Genomic DNA, 21,322 nt, shown 5'->3' with positions numbered 1-21,322 from the left:
TATGAAACAACAGACTGATCTTAAGACCTGTCAAATCAAAAGGGTTGAGGAGAGGAGACGTCTTAAAATACAAAGACGTGTCTCACGGCTAATGTGTAAAATCTTCTCCCTTTGAGTTAAAATTTTTGTTTCGGAAATAAAAATAAAAAGACAGAGAATTTGAAGGAGAGATTAAGAGGACTCTGAGAACTGTTGTTCTTGGCCAAAAACTGTTGCACAGGTGGGCGGTGTACTACGATCCGCTGCATGTTCAAATTTTTTTCAAAATGGGTTGGCAGATTGCCCAGGAGAGTCATAGCTGATCCGCCACGTTCTTTCGTTAGTTCTTTAACTCATGCAAAATCTGAAACAGGCCGCCCTGAACGTTTTGCACAGTTAGCACAAATCAATCCATTCTTAAGCAAACTAGAAGAGCAGGGGGTAGTGTCAAAAAGACACCGAGAAGACACCACATCTTGACATAGGGAGGGTGGAAACTCTTTTAGATATACCTCACATATAGTTATAATGAACAAATATATATGCATTTGTGATTTGAGTATTTGATATTTGAGTGAATAATGTAGTTGCCAGATTACTTGAGCAGAAAAAGACGGCATGGAAAATTTACAGAGCAATAAAAAGTACTGAAGCCTATAACAGCTATAAATTGATCTGTAATAATGCCACTGGAAAGGTTATGTTGGCAAAGGTAGATTATGAGAAATCGCTGGAAAAGAGAGGATAAGGAACTCTTCACATATATAAATGCAAAGAAGAGAAGGAAAAACCAGATCGGACCCTTATGTAATGGACGTGGAATAGTATTAGATGCGTTAGCTGATGTTGCAGATGAACTCAACAGTTATTTTGTATACATATTTACAGAAGAAAACCCTTTGTGTCAACGAGAAATTATGGGAGTGAAGTTGAAAAAAATGTAATTTATGATGTTGAAATTTCACATGTTTATTTAATGAAAAAACTTTATCGAGTCTACAGGCCAGTAAGGCTCCTGGGGTTGATGGCATATACCCTAAAATCTTAAGGGAACGGCAAATGAGTGCGTAGAACCATTGCAGCTAATTATGAGAGCATCACTGGACTCGGGAGTGATTCCGTTGGATTGTAAAAGTGCCAATGTATCTCCAATACATAAGGGCGGTTGTAAGAGTGAAGTGGGAAATTACCTACCGGTTAGTCTAACTTCAGTAGTAGAGAAAATCATGGAGACTATGATCAAGGGTGGAATTCAAGATCACTTTGATAGAAATGGAATTCTGAAGGATACTCAGCTTGGTTTTGTAAACGTAAAATCATGTTTAAGTAATCTGGTTAGCTATTTTGACAGGGTCACTCAAGAGCTGGACTTAGAGAATAATTTCGACATTGTTTATTTGGATTTCAGCAAAGCATTTGACTCAGTCCCACATGAGCAGTTACTTTATAAGCTGGAACAGGTTGGAATCACACTGTATTAGAATCTGTAGCTTAGTATAGTAGAAGAAGAAGAACTCTTTATTGCATACAAAACGCACATGCCGTACACAATACCCTTCACGGCTAAAAGCCAGTAGTGGTATTATCAATTAATCAGCAAAATGTATTAATCTTTTTAAATTTAATTGTCAATTAAATTATACTGTTTTAACTAAATACATACAACGACCTAGATTTTACGAGGGGTTTCTGAAAAGTAAGGTAACACATTTTTTCTCTCTATGATGTTTAATAATAGAAGTTGAAATTACACACCAAGAAATAAGTGAACATGCACTACTTCTCCACAAAGTCTCCAGTTTTATTGATGCACTTGTCCCAACGATGGATCAGTTTATGAATACCAGTACTGAAGAAGTCTGTGCCCACACGCATTAACCAACATCGCACCGCCTTTTGAACTTCCTCATCCCTGATGAAATGCTTTCCTGAAAGGTGTTTTTTCAGAGAGAGCCGAAAAAACGGAAGTCTGAAGGCGCTAAGTCTGGGCTGTAGAGGGGGGGGGATGTGATAGAGTTTCCCAACGATTACGGCGCAACCACTCATGAGTGGTATGGAGTTGCGTTGTCGTTCAACAAAATCACGGCGCTTGTCAGGAGTAATGGTTGTTTGCGTCGAATGTTGGCTTTCAGTTTTTCCAACGTTGCACAGTAAAGCTGTGCATTGATTATTCCTCCCTCCTGCAAGAAATCCACCAACAGAAACTTTTTTCTGCAACAACAGAAACTCATGGGAACGGTGTCCCACCTTCCAGTTTGTCCTTGTTACGGTCTGAGTCTGTGGTCGCAATTGGGACGCATGTCCCGTCCAATTGTCACTTAAAATGTGGAGGGTCCGTTCAGTGAATCTGGTACAGAGGTTTTTGGTAGTCACTCTTGGCCTGATTGTCCTGTTCTTTGTGGTGACGATGACGTAGTGATCGGTTGGTTTGCACTTTGTTGTTACAGCCTGGTTTTTCCAGGGTGTGTGATTTCCTTGCGGCAGGTTGACCAGGGCTTGAGGTTATATCTAAGGCGGACCCAGTAGGTTAGGATCGGCGGTTGGCGGAAGTGTCCGGCCTCTGTAGGTGATTTCATCCTCCAGTAGGCAATGCTCCTGATTTGTAGGTATAAAATGAAGTTGGGTGACAAGTAGACCGCGGAGATCTTCGTACAACTCCCAATCGTAGTCCTGGAGTCGCAGGTACACCTTGGGGTATCAATAATTCCCAGTAGATTTAGTTTTGCAGCGGATTGCTCAGTGCCCTGTGAGGAGGTAGGTCGTATATAAGCCTCGGGAGAACCAGGACGGACACGTGGATATGTAGTTTGTACACTTGGCAGGAACTTTCGTGTAATTTCTCCCTTTGTGGAGTCTGTCCAGCGTTGTTGCCAAATGGTCATCAGATGGGTTTGTAGTCTCCTTTTCTCCATGGATCGGTTATTGGCAGGATCTGTGGTAAAGTTCATGAATGTAGTGCTGGTTCCATGGTTCAGATGGTAGAGCATACCCACACGGACAACTTCTAGGTCTAGGGGTAGAGCTCCCGCAATCACCTGAAGCTTATAAGTTGATACCGTGTTACAGGCACGTGTTATGGTCAAAAGGATCGGTCTTTGGATTATGTCCAGTCTTCTCCGATTCACTGATGTTAAGGATTTTAGGTACCAGGCACCTGAGGCATGTTTTTGGTTTCAATTTCATTAATGGAATGAACTTTTATAGACTTTTTATTATTATTATTTTTTTTGACACTTTGGCCGAGTTAATTAGTCTCAGGCAACGGTTGCATAACACGAAAACCCCGGTTTTTCACTCAGTAAAACAGAAACACGTAAACAGACTATAGAATGCACGCAGTTTACAAACACAAATTTAAAAAAAAAATCGCCCAACTTCAATACATGCGATTTTTTATTATGGAGTTATTTGAAAGGCAAAGCATACGAGGACAACATCGAAACCTTGGCAGACATAAAAGACAGCATAACATGGCAGGGAACGTTAATAGTAGCAATTGTCATTTTTCGTTTACGGGCATACCGATTGACTCGCTTTAATTATAACCACCTTATTTCTTTTACATACTGACCGATCATCGTTTTCAAGAGTGTGCTGAACACTTGAAAAGTTCAAGAGAGAGAGAGAGAGAGAGAGAGAGAGGTTCATTTAAACAATTCTGCAAACAATTTATTACCAGAAGAGCGAGTTATATGGTCAAAATATTTATCCGCGAATGGTCAAGGCGAGAACGGCAAGGTTTGGTGTAGTTACCACTTAAATGTATTTGCCCTATTTGTTTTTCTTTCTTTTTTTATCGATAAACTTAGGACCACGGTTGCAGTCCTGAGTTTATCGATGTACATGGTCACAGGAAAATGTTACACCACCAAATCCGCACCTTGGCATAAAAATTGCACCGTGCCCATTATTAACTGGTCACTGGTATATCCGGCCGCCATAAAAACTGTTATAAATGATACTTATACTGTAGACAGCCCCTTAACACAAGATGGTTGTACAAGCCCATTAGCATTATGATTTCATTTTGCAATGATGTTTCCTAACATTGTTTTGCTTTACCAAATTATGTCTTTTTATTGAATAACTAGTTGTTAAACGCATAACCATCTGTAACAAATTAATCATTGTTTTTCGTTTATATACATCAGGCCTATCGAACACTTCCGTTAATTGCACCTTCAGCGAAGACTCATCACGATACTCCTACAGGAAGCTATCTTCGTCACGTTTCTGATCCCAACTGGAATAAGCCAGGATCAATGAAGCCAACTACTTACAGCAGGATGACAGATGCCTACATGTTGTCAAAGGTGGTATTCAACGAATGAGCCCTTTATGTTCTCTTCAAATTTATTAAAACTAAAATTTAATTTTTATTACCTTTAAGTTTTTTATTACCTTTTCATACTCAGTGATTTGAGGCACGTCACTTAGGCCCCTAGGCTAAAATATATACATGACGAATGAACAATTACGAACCCGTTCAAATAAACATGTAAAATCATTGAAGGTTTGATTTAAACTTGTTGAAATATCGAAAATTATTACACCGTGGGTGAAGTTACCACAAGTGTAGATTGCCATTTCCATTGCCATTCCAACTCAACAGAAGCAACAGGTTGATAATTCTTTTGTAATATACTTGTTAACACGAAATAAAAAAAAAATTAAGGTTAAAGTAAATGAAAACGCTACAACGAATCCAAAGAGGTGCCTAAGCACGTGTATTGCAATCAAGATTTATTGATTGCGATATCCGAGAATACAAACATTCGAGGCTTTGAGAAATAATTAAAACGGGGTTATGATGATTTTCAATCTGAAAGAGTGCCCTCTGCATGACACGAAAACATTTTGAAATTTCGAGATCTGGTAAAAGCTGATTGTTGGTCGAAAAATTAAATTAAATATACTTCCTGAAACGTGCATTGGAACAATATATAAGTTTCGCAGAATAGCTTGGTAACCGGCTTCTAACCATGAGGTCCTTTGAATGAACGGCTACAAACTTCTGACTGAGATTCGAAAAGAACTGTGACAAATTGCTTAAAAATTGCAAAAACTGAATCTGTGATTTTTTCCGAAAAGCTATAATGCATAGAAGATGTGCCAGATATCTTGTCACCCTAAGTGAATTAACCATACAAACGCTAAATTTAAAATTTCCATTTCTAATATTTATTAATGATACTGACGTCTAATGTTTAATGTCTAAATTTTATGACGATACAAAATTGGGCAGGATGGTTAATAACAGTAATCAGGGCATGCTACTTCAACAAAATTTAGATAATTCATTTGAATAGACGGAGAAATAGCAGCTGAGGTTTAACACGGGATATGCAAGGTTGTATTTGCAATGTTAATTTTGGCCAGCACTGAACTTAAAGAATTTGATAATGAAAAGGGCGTCTGGCAAGTTACTTAGTTTCTCCAACGGAGAAACTAAGTAACTTGCCAGAAGAAACAGAGAGGCTATTATTCCACTATATGGAGCAATGGTTAGGCCACATCTTGAATACTGCATACAACTTTTGAGATCTCCGTTGGAGGTTAGACGTAAGCCTGTTGGAGAGGGTACAGAGAAGAGCCGCGAAACTGGTTAAGGCCAAAAAATAATATTCATATCAAGAGAGAGAAATGAGTTCTGTAAATTACAGTGTTTGGAAACAAAGCATCTGAACGAGGTGTTTAAGGCCTTAAAACAGTTGAGTAAACTAACGCTGAGTGCAACTTTACAGTTAATCACATGGCAAAGAAGGCAACAAATTTAAATTGAGAGAGAATAATTGCACAACAGATGTCCGAAAATCACTCTTTAGTTAAAGGGTGATTGACTGATGGAATAAATTCCCACCTATTCTCGTAGAAGGTGCAACTTTATTTAAATTTAAGGAGAGATAGCAAATAGTCGAAGAAATGGGCAAATAACATGATTACTCTCAGTTGTTTTTTTATTTCATTTTATTTTTGACTGATTTCTACATAAGCTTACTTACTTGGATCATTACGTCAGTGCTAATACAAACTTGGACATTGTATTCGAAACTTACGCGTCAGGATTAAGAAAAAACATCGTGGTTGATATAAATAATATAATAAATAAACAAATGCTCTGTTATATTTCATCCATTTCAATTTATTTAATTCGACATAAAATCTATCAGGCGTTATAAAAGCGAGACGCCTTCATGTTTCGCCTTTTTGATAAAAATCCACTGAAATACCAGTTCTTTCTGCATTTTCTAGAAGACTCATACTAATAATCACTTGGCCAAATCATATGACGATCGAAAACAATAGTGCTCGTGAAGAGTAAAAAAATGCTATTTCAGCATCATGACTTATCAGTACCAATTAAACGGTAGGTGTACAAGAGAAGATTCAACAGAAAACCACAACTATACTTGAGTCAGACTCGATAAGCAAGAAGAAATAGCGGAAAAGATAAGAGTAAATTAAATTTGTAAAGAGATTCAACCAATCCACTAGCACGTATCGTTCTTGAAGCGACCGTGAAAAACGTGGTGTAATTCGTTCAGCTTGCATTGAAGCCGGACAAAAATTGGTGGCGCACCGTAAAATAACAATGAAATGAGGAAATAGCAAGAAACCTCGGACAGATAGAAGGAAATTTATACGTTTTTATAAGGATTACCAAAGAGGTCACATTACGGAAATAGATACAAGATGCTCGAAAATATGGTCACATGACATCAGTACGGCGTATGATCCCCTCCAACGGCTAAACAGACTTTCAGGCCTGTTTAGCCGTTGGCGAACTCTCGATATATGGGTGTCTATAAGATTCTGTGGCAACAAATCCCATTCTTCCACCAACACAGACCCTAACTCACCAAGTGACCGAGAAGTTCCCTGTCGGCGTACAATTCGACGCCCAAGGGCATCCCACACACGTTAGATCGGATTTAAGTCAGCTGATTGTGCTGGCCACGGCAGTTGTTGGATATATTAAGTTTCAACACCCAAACTGCACAAACATAACATACATTTCTGGCCTGTTACAGTGCTCTGTAACCATCACAGTGTACAAAGACGGAGTTGAACTTTCGTTCAGGTGCCGTCCTACATAAGATACTATACATGTCTACATATTAAGTTTCAAGATATTCCTTCGCTACTTGAGCTCTATGTGCAGTGGCGTTGTCGTGCATGAAAAGAAAATCTGGGCCAACCGCACCCCTAAAAAGTCGTACATAGTATTCGAGGATCTGTTCTCGGTACCTCTGCGCAGTTACGGTACTCATATCCAAAACATGAAGAGGGGTACGGCCGTTGATCATTATTCCGTCCCGCACAAGAACACCGCCTCCACCATGCCTCTTTCTTTGACATTGGTGGGATGGTACCTCATTCCTCGTTGTCTCCAGATGAAATAACGTCTAGAACTGTTTGTATGCTAAAACGGGACTGATCAAAGAACAAAACGGTTCCACATTTGTCAGAGCTCCCAAGTCAAATATTGACGCCACCAGTTTCGATGAGCTCTGCGGTGGTTTGGGGTTAATGGGATACAAACCGCTGGCTCCCGTGCGTAGAATCCACAGCTGATGCATACAGTTACAGTTGATCACAGGACATCGTAGAGTTCTGTCTTGTCTTCCTGTTAGTGTTAGATAGCATGCGATCTGTTCTGGTTGACATAGCATTCGGTGACCTTGGCCACTCTTCTTGTAATGGTTCCTGTCTCCTGAAACTCCTTCCATTGTGCCGAGATGGTACTGCGTGATACATTAAGCCAACGTGTCACCTCCACATGCTTCAAGTCGTCCAATAGCCCACCATCTCAAATCACTGGAGATGTGGCTATCCCACTGAGAAAGCCAAAAAACGGGAATGAAATGATGTGACCACAACCTGAGTTTTTATATACATGAATAATTTGCATAATGTGCGAATGTAAGGTAGATCGATTTCTATTGGATACTTGGAATTTGCATGTCAGAATGTCTATTATTATAATTATTATCCATATGGTGGTGCAAGGAAGCCTGAGGCTTATGCTGCACCAGCCAAAAAAAAAAAAAAAAAAAAAAAAAAAAAATTTCTGAATTACACCGAGAAAGGGAGAGAGAAGTAGAAGGGAATCAAGAAAAAGAAGAATGATGATATCCAGCTCAGGACCCTGGGTGTGTCAAGCTCATATTCACTAGATGTGAGCCTCTGGGGCTCTCATTATCGCATTTATAATTATCGGTTTTCACCTCTTCATCATTAATCTTGGTAAAATTTCTTTGATGTTAAATCGTCGCTATATTAGTTACAATGGGAAGATTTTCTGTTTATTATATTCATCAAATGGACGGTGAAGATCTTTCCATTTAGTAAGGCCAATAAAAATACCCATCTCAAAAATGGCACCAGGCAGATCTAGAATTTCCCGCAAGATGACGTGGCCTCTACAGGTTGGAGTACAACAGCAAGTATCCAATTCAGCACTCTCTCCTCGTCTCCGTTGAAGTGGTGATCTAACTTGGTCCTTGCAGGTAATTCATTAATCTCTTCTTGAAGTTGGAGTACAACAGCAAGTATCCAATTCAGCACTCTCTCCTCGTCTCCGTTGAAGTGGTGATCTAACTTGGTCCTTGCAGGTAATTCATTAATCTCTTCTTGAATTCTCATAAATTATTACTCAATAATAATTTAGTAGTAATTTGTGAGGGAGAGAGAAGACTGAAAAACGTTTCAGGTGAGAGATCTTTAAATAGGACCGTAATCAGCTGATAAAATCTTGAGAATCGCGATAATACTTTGAGAATGGCATGATGCAGCCTACACTTATATACATAAAATCGTATGTTCAGCTGATATGATATACTGGTAAAATGTGGCATCCTTTCTTGTTTAAATCAAAGTTTATGATCATTAAAGATTGATCATTAAAAATAAATGTCTGTATGAAATTCTATATAAGCGGTTCGAATATTTCGCCATCCCCCCAGCCAGCCCTTGTTGAAATAGAGCAAAGAATTCATTTTCAGCACATTTTTACCCCTGTGCCTAGACATCGATTAGATTTTCCCCCTCTAGTTTTCTTCATTTTTATAATATTATTAGATCTTTATAACTTTGTACAGTGTCACTGGAATCAAGATAGCGTAAGTTTGAGAATTTATATTCACTTACAAGGGATCAGAGTTCTTAATATTTTCATAATTCCATTTACGTGTGTTTTTCTGCGAGATATCACGTCAGTATTGCATTAGACAGGAATAAAACGCGGAAGGTGGGATTAAATTAATGTTAAAATGACTGGAGCCAACCGAATTCAAACTCTTCCTTTTGTATAAAATTTGAAGGAATCGAATTTCAAAAGGTATTTCACCTCTCCCGAAACATACTGATAATTCCCCATGTTATGAAACAAGCCAAAAAATGTTCCTGTAGAGAGTTAACCAATGCATTAAGGGAAATTCTTTTACTTATAGGTACAGGAAACTGTACTAGGTGCCGCTGGCTCTCCGAGAGGATCCATCAGTCCAGGAAGATCAGGAACGCCTGATTCTGGACTAAGCGGACCGAGAGTAATGCATCTGCAGTACAATTCACCCATTAATCTGTACTCCAATCAAAGTGTAGCCGAGTGTTTGGCGAATCAAACAGGAATGCAACAGTAAGTATTATCCATATTCAGATTTGTTTGATCTGATGTTAAATAAGAAATAAAGTATTATTTCTTGTCGATGTTTAAAAATGAAAAGTTTCTCTCAGTATTAGGACTTAATTTGATGAATTTAACTTTCTCTAGGAGACCAAATAGTAAAATATACCTAATGCTACAAATATTTTGCAGTTTTCTCCTATAAAATATTAACATTTAAAAATCATTTTGAATGAGAATTAACAACTATTAGAACTTCAAAGTATACGAACTTTAAAACATACTTCTTCATATGCAACTTCAAAGTTGCATACAAAGAAGTATTCAAGAAATCAAACAAAAATGGAAAAAAAACAGAACAGAACAAAGTCGTGAATGTAAGTGAGGTGACAGTTCATTGATCAGGACAAGCATGAGATTGATTGCTGAATCAAGAAAATAGGTTCACGTAAAACTTGCACACCTTCAAGGAAAAGATGTGTGTTGCATGCAGGATGGTGCCTCCACCTCACACACCCGTCTCTTGCTGTTTGGCGATATCCCGATAAAAACATCTACCAATCGTTGGGGACCTATCGAATGGTAGCAGAAATTACCAGTTTAGCCTCCTACAGATTTTTTTCCCGGTGTAATTACCCCCAAAAAAATTGTTTTCTTACATTTAAAACTGTTGATAAAAATAACAGTAACTGTGTGGTTTCAAAAATTGGTCGAGCCCTATTTTATTACAGTACGTACATAGGGCTCGACTAATGTGGACGTGTTGGCAATGAAACTAATAGCTACCATTTTGAGCATTATAAAATTTGTGTTTGTCATACTATCATGGTCTTTTTACACAGCCACTTTCTTTTTAATGTTTCTTGTTAAGTACCCTATACTGCACATTATGACAACGAAATTTTTCATTTTAATCTGTTATAAACTGTGAAAGCCTCGATATGTGGTGCTTTCAGGAGTCGACATTTTAATCCTATCAGCATTTTGGCTGTCGGTATTTAATTCCCCCCTTCAATTTTATGTTCTAGATCTTTGATCCTTATTTTCTTTTATCCACATGACATATTTTTGTATTTTGCCCTAACAGCGCTGCTTAAACTAACACATGAACTATATTTACTAATTTTTCATAATGGTTTGGTAACAATATGTGCATGGCGTAAATGCATACCTAGCATAATGTGCAGAAGAATGCATGTAGTTTCTATAAATGTCTTTACATTAATACTTGTTTTTTGATAAGCTTTGTGTGTTTATATGCTACCTTACATCTAGGCTTATGTTTACACTAATAAATCATAAGAAAACATTCCAAAAATCCGATTTATACAAAATTTTCCGATTACTGTGATATGCATAATTATGTTTTGAAGAATCCTGCAACTGCTGCAGTTCGTTTATGTTCTCCTTGTTTTGAGTGTAGAGTTCTGGGAACATTCACCACAGCTATGATACGACATCAGCAGAATACTGCCAGTTAATTTACATCAGGCTCGCAGAGACCAACTACTTTACTAATTGTCTTAAAATAGTCCCAGGAAATCATCCGAAATCTAACATCAGGTTGGCACGTGCAAACCGAGCGCACCTCTGGTCAGTATTGCTAAAACAGTTATCAGAATCAATCATACCGCTCACACCTTATCAAGCAACGTTGTGATGTTTAATAGTTGTATATCCTTTAGAGATTTTTACGTAACATATGAGGTCAATACATTAATGATTTGAAAGATATGAAGTGGGATAGTGCCACTGAATGACATCCAGATTTTTGATTCCACACTTGATTGAACTGAATATTGTGCTGCATCTTTGGAAACTAATGATCTGTTAGATATAGTGAGATAATGGCTTGCCGTGTTACTGTACACTACTCAACAGTAAGAAAATCCAGTCCATGAACTTAAAAAAATTACTTAGAATTCCAGATCTGTCTGTTCTTATGTTAACAGCAAAAAATAGAAGACATAGAAGTAGGATACACGTTACCCATCTCCGACTTTCTACATGCACTCACACACACACACCAATCAGGAGGATATCTGGAGGAACGAGCTCATTAAAGATCACAGCCACATAAATGACGATAAAATATAATTTTTTAGAGCCTGAGTGGTCTATACTCATCTCAAAAACTCATGCAGCTCATTTTCATACAGATTATATCCAAATTATTTAATGTATTTTTTTAATTTGATGAGTTTCTAAATTAAAAAAAAAAGTAGGATGTATACGGTTAGAAATAGCTTTCGCATAAGAAAACAGAGCATTTTATTGGTCTGTCAACAAGATGGACTGCTCAGTACTATTCTATGGCCTAACCTGTTAGGGAACGATATGTACACCAAGACAGCTTTGGCAACGGAGTACATGATGCCATTGAGTATGAGGCAAGATATTTTAGGCATGTGGCAGAAAGGCTGTTTCATTGTTACAGCAGTAACATTTGAGGAGCAGCGGTATGGTATTACCAGCATGGTGTGTAACACGTTCTTCTCAAAGGGAAGAACGTGTGTTAATTTTGGAACATTACTCTGCATCCAAATCATTTTTGCAATGCCAACAGGCATTCGGCAATAGCACAAAGTAATACTGAAAATTATTTACACCATTCATGAACGTATTCTTAGTTACATCAAATAGTAGAGTTACATAAAATGAGTGCATACGACGATGGCGGATACTACAACGTTTTGTAATAGTTTCAAATATTCTGTTTGCTTTTAATAAAATCGCAATATTATTGTTGCATTTTAATTGGATAACCCTGTTAATGAATGTCGAGTGAGCAATATAACATCTTAACGATCTACATTACAATAATGCAATGTACTATCGATTTTGATCAAGAGTCAGTCAAGCCAGTTTACCCAGATAAATGACTCGCAGTGGTCATCCAAGTTAAAAAAAAAAAAAAAAAGTTGCACGTATCACATTTTCTGCCTTCAAACACTTTAAATATTACTTTTTAGGCAAACTAACGTCCAACAGAATTAATTTTAGTTAATATTCTTTCGATTTCCTTCTCCTTATGGTTTTTATACTGTATATTTATATAAATAATGTGACATGTAAGTTTCTTGCCATTGCATTTATTTGCTAATTATTAATTCTGCTTGTGTTTTACCCTTCTTGCCCTGCTATTAGGTGGTAAATTAAACTTGACCTGAACAGTGCCATGCTAACTGGATCTGCTTACTCACCTTATATGTTTGCTTCTGTCTGTCCTACATGTGTTGTGGTCTACTGTGCATAAACGATAAAAATGTGGTTTGAACCATTTGCGGTACCCTACAATTTTAGTGAAATGTTGCATAGAAACTAGATGTAAAAATTGCCAGTAATAAATTATCCCAACGAATTGTCTTATCATTTGCCATGAATTTGAATCACATGGTTTGAAATAAAAGATGAAATGTAATAAATTAATTATTAGACTTCATAAGAAATTCGTGAAGAATCTCTCTTCCCCCACACCGAACAACTATTTCTAAACATGACAAACTAAAAAAAAAAAACTAACGTTCAGTTCGTCTGGAAAATTCGTACAGGAAATTTAGAAATCATTTCTATTATGAAAATGAATTTTCTACAAATATAGTTTTCATTTTAGGATAACTATACCAGTATATGAGGGTCATTTTTTTATTTTTTTTTTATTTTACCTCCCCTGAAGATTTCTTAGTCCTTGAGGGGTGGTTAAATATAGTTAACCCACAAGGTAATCATTCTTGGCTCTTGAAGTGCAGTTCACAAGGTCGATGTGTCTGTTTTAGTTCCAATGTTAGATGTTACGTCAACTTTAAACATAGTTATGTTAACACAATTGACCAATCATCCTACTGCTCAGGTTTAATTGCATTACATTTACCTCTTTTAAATACATCGTGATATTATCTGATCATTGTGTACGGGGTACACTTATTTAATTTAATTTCTGGAATGTTACTGAATTGTCTAAAAAATCCTTCTTTTATTGGAAAATGATTATAAAACCTAGTAATTTTTTCATATAGCAAAAAAAATTGTTTATATACCAAAAGAGAATTCCTTTTTTAAACAACAATGATACAATGCCATACTTTCATGGTGTTAAGCTTTTAAAAACTAACTCCTTTCGGTTCAAAAGAAATGCCTAATTCATATATAAGATCTCATTATTTTTTCCAGTTAGTTTACTGATAATTAGTTGTCAATTACTTTAGCTTTAAAATCATCAAAGCAAAAAATATAACTCAACTGAAAGACTTGTACTGAGCAAGTGAAGAACAAAGTTGCAATAAGCGGGCAAAAAAAAAAAAAAAATGCGTGTGAGAATTGTTCTAATTCCGATTACTTTATTAAGAGATTCCATCTCTAAAAGATAGTGATGATTTTAAATCAGAATCAATATTTACTAATTAGAAGACACAAGGACTTCATATAAGGGTCACTGAAATATTAAATATGCTGGAAAAATGTTTCACAGTAATCCAACCATCATTACAATAAATCACAATACACCAGTTGCCAAAAGCGTGGAAACTTTTAAAAACATAGCCTGTTTTTATGATTTCATGGCAAGTAGGAGGAAGCTTTTCAAGAAAAAACACATGAAGGTATATGCTATTTCTAAATTTACTTTATTCTATACTGAATACAATAAACAATATTCAAAAAACAATATTCTGAATACAATAAACAATTCATAAAGAATTATAAAGTCTTAGTGTAACTTAAATCTATAACTTGTAGTGTCCTTGCAGTAGCATCACACTCAGTATTTTGTTGGATACCATTTACTCCTGATTATTGCCTGCCATCTTCGAGCAATGGAGTCTACCAATTTCTCCAGTTCTTTTGTGATTACATGGAACCATGACTGACAAATAAATTCTGTTAGTTCTCGTTTATTGCTTGGCTGAGAAGCACTCACAAGCCGTTTTAACCTGGGCCACAAATTTTCGATTGGATTGAAGTCTGGACTATTTCCAGGCCATTCCGTTACTTGAATATTATGGTTATCAAACCGCTCTTTGCATATCTTTGCCGTGTGACATGGTGTTCCATTTTGTTGTAAAATGATGTTACTTGTATCAGGTAAAATGTAGTCAGCAGGCTGAAGTAGCTTTCTTTCAAGGATATGTTCAATGTACTTTCTTGCATTGATTGTACCCTACAACACTTCAATTCTGCCAAATCCATCATACGACATGTATGATGTGTTCCCCATATCATAATACTGTACTCTGTGTGTTTCATTGCACTGAAGTACCCTGGCATCAAATCCTTCTGATATATCTGATTCCATTACTGCCGAATAATGAAATGTTAGTCTCATTATTGCCCAGCACGGACTGTCCATTGTTCAGAAGTCCAATTAACATGCTCTTTGGCTCAAGTCACTTTCATCTGCCTTTGCTTTAAAGTCAAGAATGGCTGTTTTCCTTGGAATTCTAGCTTTAATTCCATTATCAAAAACCCTACGTCGGATTGTCCTTTCACTCACACTCAAGTCAGAGGTCAACAGGATACTTATTATTTCTGATTTTATTCTTCTTTCTGAATTTGGAAGCCTTGAAATTCTTCTGTCATCCTGCAAAGAAGTACATCTTTCCCGGCTCGTTCTCTGCTTGGTTGAGATGGTTGTATTCATATACTGCGTGCACAGCTTCTGGACTCCAGGCTTTGTTGCACCCTCACCAAGTAGTTTTGCAATCTGTTCCTACGTGTAGTCCTCATTGTGCAAAGTAATGGCTTTAGACTTTGACCGGTTCCGTCTTACAGATATCATAATCTTCATCTCACAAAATTTAAGTTGAATTTGACCTAAACAATGTTCAATAACTACACGGCGCTTCACTTTCTTCACACCAGAAGAAATTGTTATAATCACTGCATAATCAGCTATTTATACTGTGCAGCATATTGTTGCACATGTACCAATCAGAGTCATCGAAGATGCACTCTGATGGGTGCCTCAAAAATCTTCAGTCATTGGTCATTTCTATAATTGCAAATATTTGCCCAAGATTCTGAAATCAGTTTGTTTGTCGGTAATTACATTTCACAGCATAACCTTTTTCATTTCATCGGATTTGAATGAAATTTATTGCATTAGCTTTCGAACAAAAAAGATCTATAACATCGTCATAAATATTAGTGGTTAAAATCTTGACATTATTTTAAATTTTAACTTAAATGTAGAAAAATTCAATTTTTTCAAAAGTTTCCTCACTTTTGGCCACTAGTGTATATATTTTATATAGTATGTTTCATATAAACCCATAATTCATTTCATAAGCTTATCTGATAGCCAATGCAATAACTTTAAGAAGAAAAAAAAAAAGATAATCAGATGACGCACTCTCCTAAACAAGGAACACATTCATTCTATCTGGGCTATGTATAATCAACATGACATGTTTTCGCAATTATGAGTGACAGCAGAACCAGAAGAGAAATTTGTTTTATAAACAAGAGAGCAACTAGTTATCTAAAAACTTAAGGTATGCTCTAATTGTAACTGTTTTCTTACTGGCATCCGATTGATGTCATTTCCAGAGGGATTAAAAGAAAACTTTCTACAATGTAGTCTAAACTTCACTTATTATTTAATTTATTATTCATTTTACCAACCAGTCAAAGAGCCTTATAAATCTCAATCAAGTCCCTCACTAACTAAGGTGCCTGGTTGCTAAGCTCTGTAGCCCACATAATCGAAGTCTTTTCTCATACGGCCATCATTTGCCGATCTCATCATGAGAGTTGCCCATCTTTGGACTCTTTCGAGAAACTCAATGTCCTTTTTATAGATGAGGTCGCCATACTTGCCCACAGTATTCCAAGTGGGGGTATTACAATGCCTTATACAGTGAGACAATGGAACCCCCTTGTTTTCACAAGCTTTAGTTCGATAAATCATCGACAGGACACCATGATCTCTCTTGGCCGCGTGTTTACACCGCTCGGTAACTTCTTAACTGCTCGTATCATTATTGCCGGATCCCTTTCTTCCTCTGTTGTTTTTAATTCAACCCAAGTATATAAGTTATTTTGGGGTTGCTGTTCCCCAAGTATTGTACTGTATATACAAACAGTCGGAGACACACGTCTATCTTCACCTATAATTTTGTATCCACATAGTACTACTACAAATAGGCCAACAGTATAATGTAAGTTAGTGTAATGTGTTGTTTATGCTGTTAGTAACAGGTCACTCTGCCACCAGGGAGCAGACACCACATAAGTGTCGGCTACCTGGTGCCCGTGCCCGGCACGTGGAGCTGTACTTAGTTCTAATATTTTCTGTACTTATTGCACTAAAAATCACGCACCCACCAGAGATAGTGCAATACTGGTGGGTGCCCACATTCCCACACTGGCTGCCCACACCTGGAAGCACGAAAAAAAAAACAGCCACCAGAGATACACAAAACTGGTATATGATGTAATCCCGCTCCAAATCTACTCTGATCAATCAAGAGCCAGCAAAATAAAAAAATAATAATAAAAAAATGAATTAATAATAAAATCCCCCCTTCCAAAAGTGTACAGCTAAATTATATAGCATCATTAACTGGAACCAATCTCCTCTTACTAAAGACCCTTCTACAATATTCTTCAGAGGACAGCAAAACATACTCAGAGCCCCTACTGTCTTCCAACTGCAGATTTATCAGTGCCCCCGGGAATTCATCGTATAACGGGCAATCATATCAAATATGATCCCAAGTTTCACACCGACCGCAAACACAAAATTGATGATCCACTAGGCCAAATTGGAACAGCTTACTTCTTAGAGATCCATGCCCAGTAATCAAGTACGAGGCCTCCACAGAAAGATAGAACAATTTATTTAATTTATTATTGCAATTAAACCCCACATTCGAAATAAATAGATAAGTTGTTCTCCAAGTCAGGCTGCAGTCCCATCGAGTTTGCCAAATTTCATTCAGTTTCTGAGTAATAATTTTTTTCTTCTGTTTAATTCCAACAGTCAGATCATTTGTAATGCCCATAAAAGATATCTGCGTTCCTTTACGCAAAAAATAACTGAAAGCGCTGTATAACACCACCAAATCCAACGGGAGAGCTCCTGCAATTACTTGCAGAGCATTTGTCGACACTGTTTTACATACCTTCAATAAATCATCGACAGGACACCATGGTCTTTCTTGGCTGCGTGTTTACACCGCTCGGGGAACTTCTTAACTGCTCGTATCATTACTGCTAGATCTCTTTCTATTGTTTTTAATTCAACCCCAAGTTATTTTGGGGTTGCTGTTTCCCAAGTGAAAGATCTTTCATTCGTTGCATTAAAACACAGCTGCCAATTATATGACTGTTCTTTAAGCCTGTTCAAGTAATCTTAAAGGATCGCTGCTCAGCACTAATCATTAAGGACGCTCCCAATCTTTATATCATCCGCAAATTTTGACATTATGTCCACTATCTCTTCTTCTTCGATGTCGTTTATGAAAACCAGAAACAATCAAAAATGTGGTCCAAGAGCCGATCCTTGGGAGACCCACTTCTGACGTTATACTAATCTGAAGAATATCCATTAATAACAACCCTCTGCCTTCTATCCTGCACCCATCCTGCTATCCATCTTAGAAACTTGCCACTAACCCCATGTTCCAGCTTACACAGTAACCTCATGAGGGACTACGACAAATGCCTTGCTAAATTCCAAATAAAGTGTCGAAATTGTTCCCTAAATCCAGTTCATGAGTAACTGTGTCGCAATAGCTTATCATGTTAGTTAAACATGACTTCCCTTAAGCTTGGAAAAATGGATTGAGCAAATTGCGAGGAAACGTGATTGAAATGTATGAGGCTTTTAAATGGATTGAGCAAATTTAATGGGTATTCTTACTCTTTCTCAGAAAACAGACACAAGGGAACATAAATTGAAAGAGGGTGGCTGTAGGAATACGCACGAAAATTTGCTTTTAGCTAGAGAGTAATTGATTGTTGACACAAACTACCATGTGGTGTAGAAGTGTGTAGTTTGAATAAATTTAGGGTAGAAAAAGACATATTATTAGATGGGATGTACAGATAAGGTGGGTAGGGTGTTTTTTTTTTTTTTTTTCCGATGCTCTACTAGCTTGCTTCCTTGCGTTCTTCGCATATGAGCATGTTACAGAGACTGTAATGATCATTTTCGATATCTTGCATGACGTAAACGTTTTTGCCATCGGATTTGGGCCAAAAAGAATTTGGTTTGTGCTGTGCTATTTGCAAAGTTAATCCAAAATATAAGGACAGTTGTCATAAAACAATGTCGATTTTGCCAGTTTTGTTTTTGCTAGCTTTAGTAAAATACCTAGAAAAATTTGCATAACCAAATATTCTGCTGTACACGAACAATTCAGCACAAATTTGTTTCAGCTGCAATAAAACAGTTTTATGAGATTTTTTGTAGCTAAAGTGGCGTGAAGAGCAATTTCTCCTCCATTGCTCAAATCATATTTCGGACATGCAGTTTAAATGCATTCACATATACTGACTGCAGTCAAATTCACATATACTGACTGCATTTTTTTTTCCCTGTTCATAAAGACAAAGGAAGTAAATCTACACAGACTAAATCAAAACCTTAAGCACTTAAGTGATGCATAATTAAGAAATTAAACTTCTGCTTTAAATAATATGAATTTTATGTTTCTCTGACTTGATAAAAGAAAGAAAAATGGTAAGCGTGTATTCTTTTTAGATACTATGATATTCATATAACCCTTGATATTTCTCTGCTACTTCTTAGTACTACGTTGAATCAACGTTGATAATTCGTTCAATACCATGAATACTCATAAAAGTGATTGAGTAAAATGGTGTGTGAAAGTCATGACTGGAATGTGGTGGACAACATACAATTGTGTACATGCATAATTCGTATGCACAGGATATTTTAATTATAATGAAATATTAATATAAGAAATGGTAATAAAATTATCTCCGTTAAGCAGCTGTATCTCTTCCCGTACACTATAAATTTGATTTGGATCCAACTCTAAACACAGAACACATTGAAGGGAGAAATAAAAACACTGTCAGAGACATACTGATTTCATAGGCCAGATTCCTTTCGAACAGCAAGCTAAAAATATAAGGCGAGAAAATATAAACAGCTTTCAAGACCACTGAATTAAAACAAACAAGACACTGAAAGGTAATCTGGTTATAAGACTTTGATTAAATCTCCATACATCGAATTCCCTGTCAATGCACGATAAAATAATTTTATTATTATTATTTTTTTTAATACTGCAAATTTTATTTGGCAGTTACCACCAAATTGGATACAAATAGGCCTGTGCGAAACTTAAACTTTGAACATTTCTTTGGAAATACAGGTGCTGGTATTTCTTTATCTCCACACTAGAAAATTTTCTGTAGATGCTCCTGGGTTTACCATTCACATAAACTCGGTCACTAAATAATTTTACTAAATAACTAAATATTCCTTATTCTGCATAAATTACATATGCTTCAAAATGTTTAAAATATCAGACTTGTCTATGAAATGCAGGTGGTAAAATGAATCGTTCTTCCTTTTTCACAGTGCATCATTTCGAGATGCCTTGAAGGACGTGATCGCAAGTGCTGCTTCAACACTCAGGTTGGTAGCATTCCCATAGTAGCACGAACTTCGCTTTGTTCTTGCCTGTTCATCTTTATGCATTTTGGAATGGCATTTTAGAACGATATTGTCATACAAAATTCTGCTATGCTGCCTGTTCATTTTTATTTCACATCCTCTTCAACATCAGATGTTATACGAAAAACTTCAGCTTACAGCTTGCTTAGAATGACTTCAGTGTAGCCTATAATAGCATATATCCAGCAGCATGAATTAATGTTGTGTTCATAATTTTTTTTTTTTTTTTTTTTTTTAAGGCTGAACTCCAGATTATGTGTACACCTTGTCGCCGCGTTGCGGGCATGGCCAAATTGGGGACAGATTCAACCAAAATAAGTGTGGTTTTTTTAATAGACTTTCATTTTTGGCTATTGAAAAAAAGGTTATGTTACGCCAGTAATTCGGGACGGATTGAAGCAAAAGGCGCCACTTCCTCCGGAGGTGTACCCATAAACTGGAATATAACCTTTTTTTTTTTTTAAGTTAACTGTTTCACGGTATCAAATAAAATGTAAACTACTGGCATTGCAAATATTCTAATGGCAAACTAAACTGAATTTACTTCTGTATTTATTTAAAAAAACCAACTGATCATTTCATCATGATTAAGGATTTTTGTGAGGGGTGAAAATGCATGGATTTGTTATATTACTTTGAAATCTTAAATTCCCATATTCGTTGCGAAAGTGAAGTAAATTTGCTCATAAATACAGTAGACATGTGTATTTATCTACATAACTATTATGTAGTGCTAGTTTACAAACTGTTATGCATGTGTATTCAGTAGGGGGCCAAAAAAGGTTCTTTTACTGTATGGAAAAGATCTGAGACTACTACGTCTTGATTCATTACAAAAAAGCAGGGAGTACAGTTTAAGAGAATAAATTTGAATAGCAGCTGCCCCAAAGACAGTCTCGTGTTTGGTATTCACCTATGTCACTTAAACCTCCTGTGTATTACGCAAATTTATGTAAAACTTGGTTGTGTAACTAGCACATTTTCAGCAAAAAAAAAAAAAAAAAGTTGATATTTATCAGAGTTAGCAACTGCACAACAGAAGTTATGCAGTTGTAAATCAATCAATTTTA

General features: G+C 36.6%; 1 protein-coding gene across 2 annotated transcripts in view; it reads left to right on the top strand.

Moving 5' to 3' along the window:
- Positions 1-21,322, top strand: part of LOC150081660 (LIM domain-binding protein 3-like) — a 71,953-nt gene that overhangs the window by 40,863 nt on the left and 9,768 nt on the right. The window contains exons 4-6 of one of the 2 annotated variants that reach the window (XM_090380582.1): positions 4,131-4,292; positions 9,432-9,616; positions 20,157-20,213. In XM_090380582.1, coding sequence (XP_090236708.1) covers positions 4,131-4,292; positions 9,432-9,616; positions 20,157-20,213 — 404 coding nt within the window. The remainder of the gene's footprint in view (positions 1-4,130; positions 4,293-9,431; positions 9,617-20,156; positions 20,214-21,322) is intronic. The other variant, XM_090380583.1, reaches the window with a different exon arrangement.

The sequence above is a fragment of the Mastigoproctus giganteus genome, chromosome 8 (assembly GCF_048544385.1).
Source record: "Mastigoproctus giganteus isolate SK-2022 chromosome 8, ASM4854438v1, whole genome shotgun sequence".
NCBI lineage: Eukaryota > Metazoa > Arthropoda > Arachnida > Uropygi > Thelyphonidae > Mastigoproctus > Mastigoproctus giganteus.
This window is presented reverse-complemented; position numbering and strand designations above follow the sequence as displayed.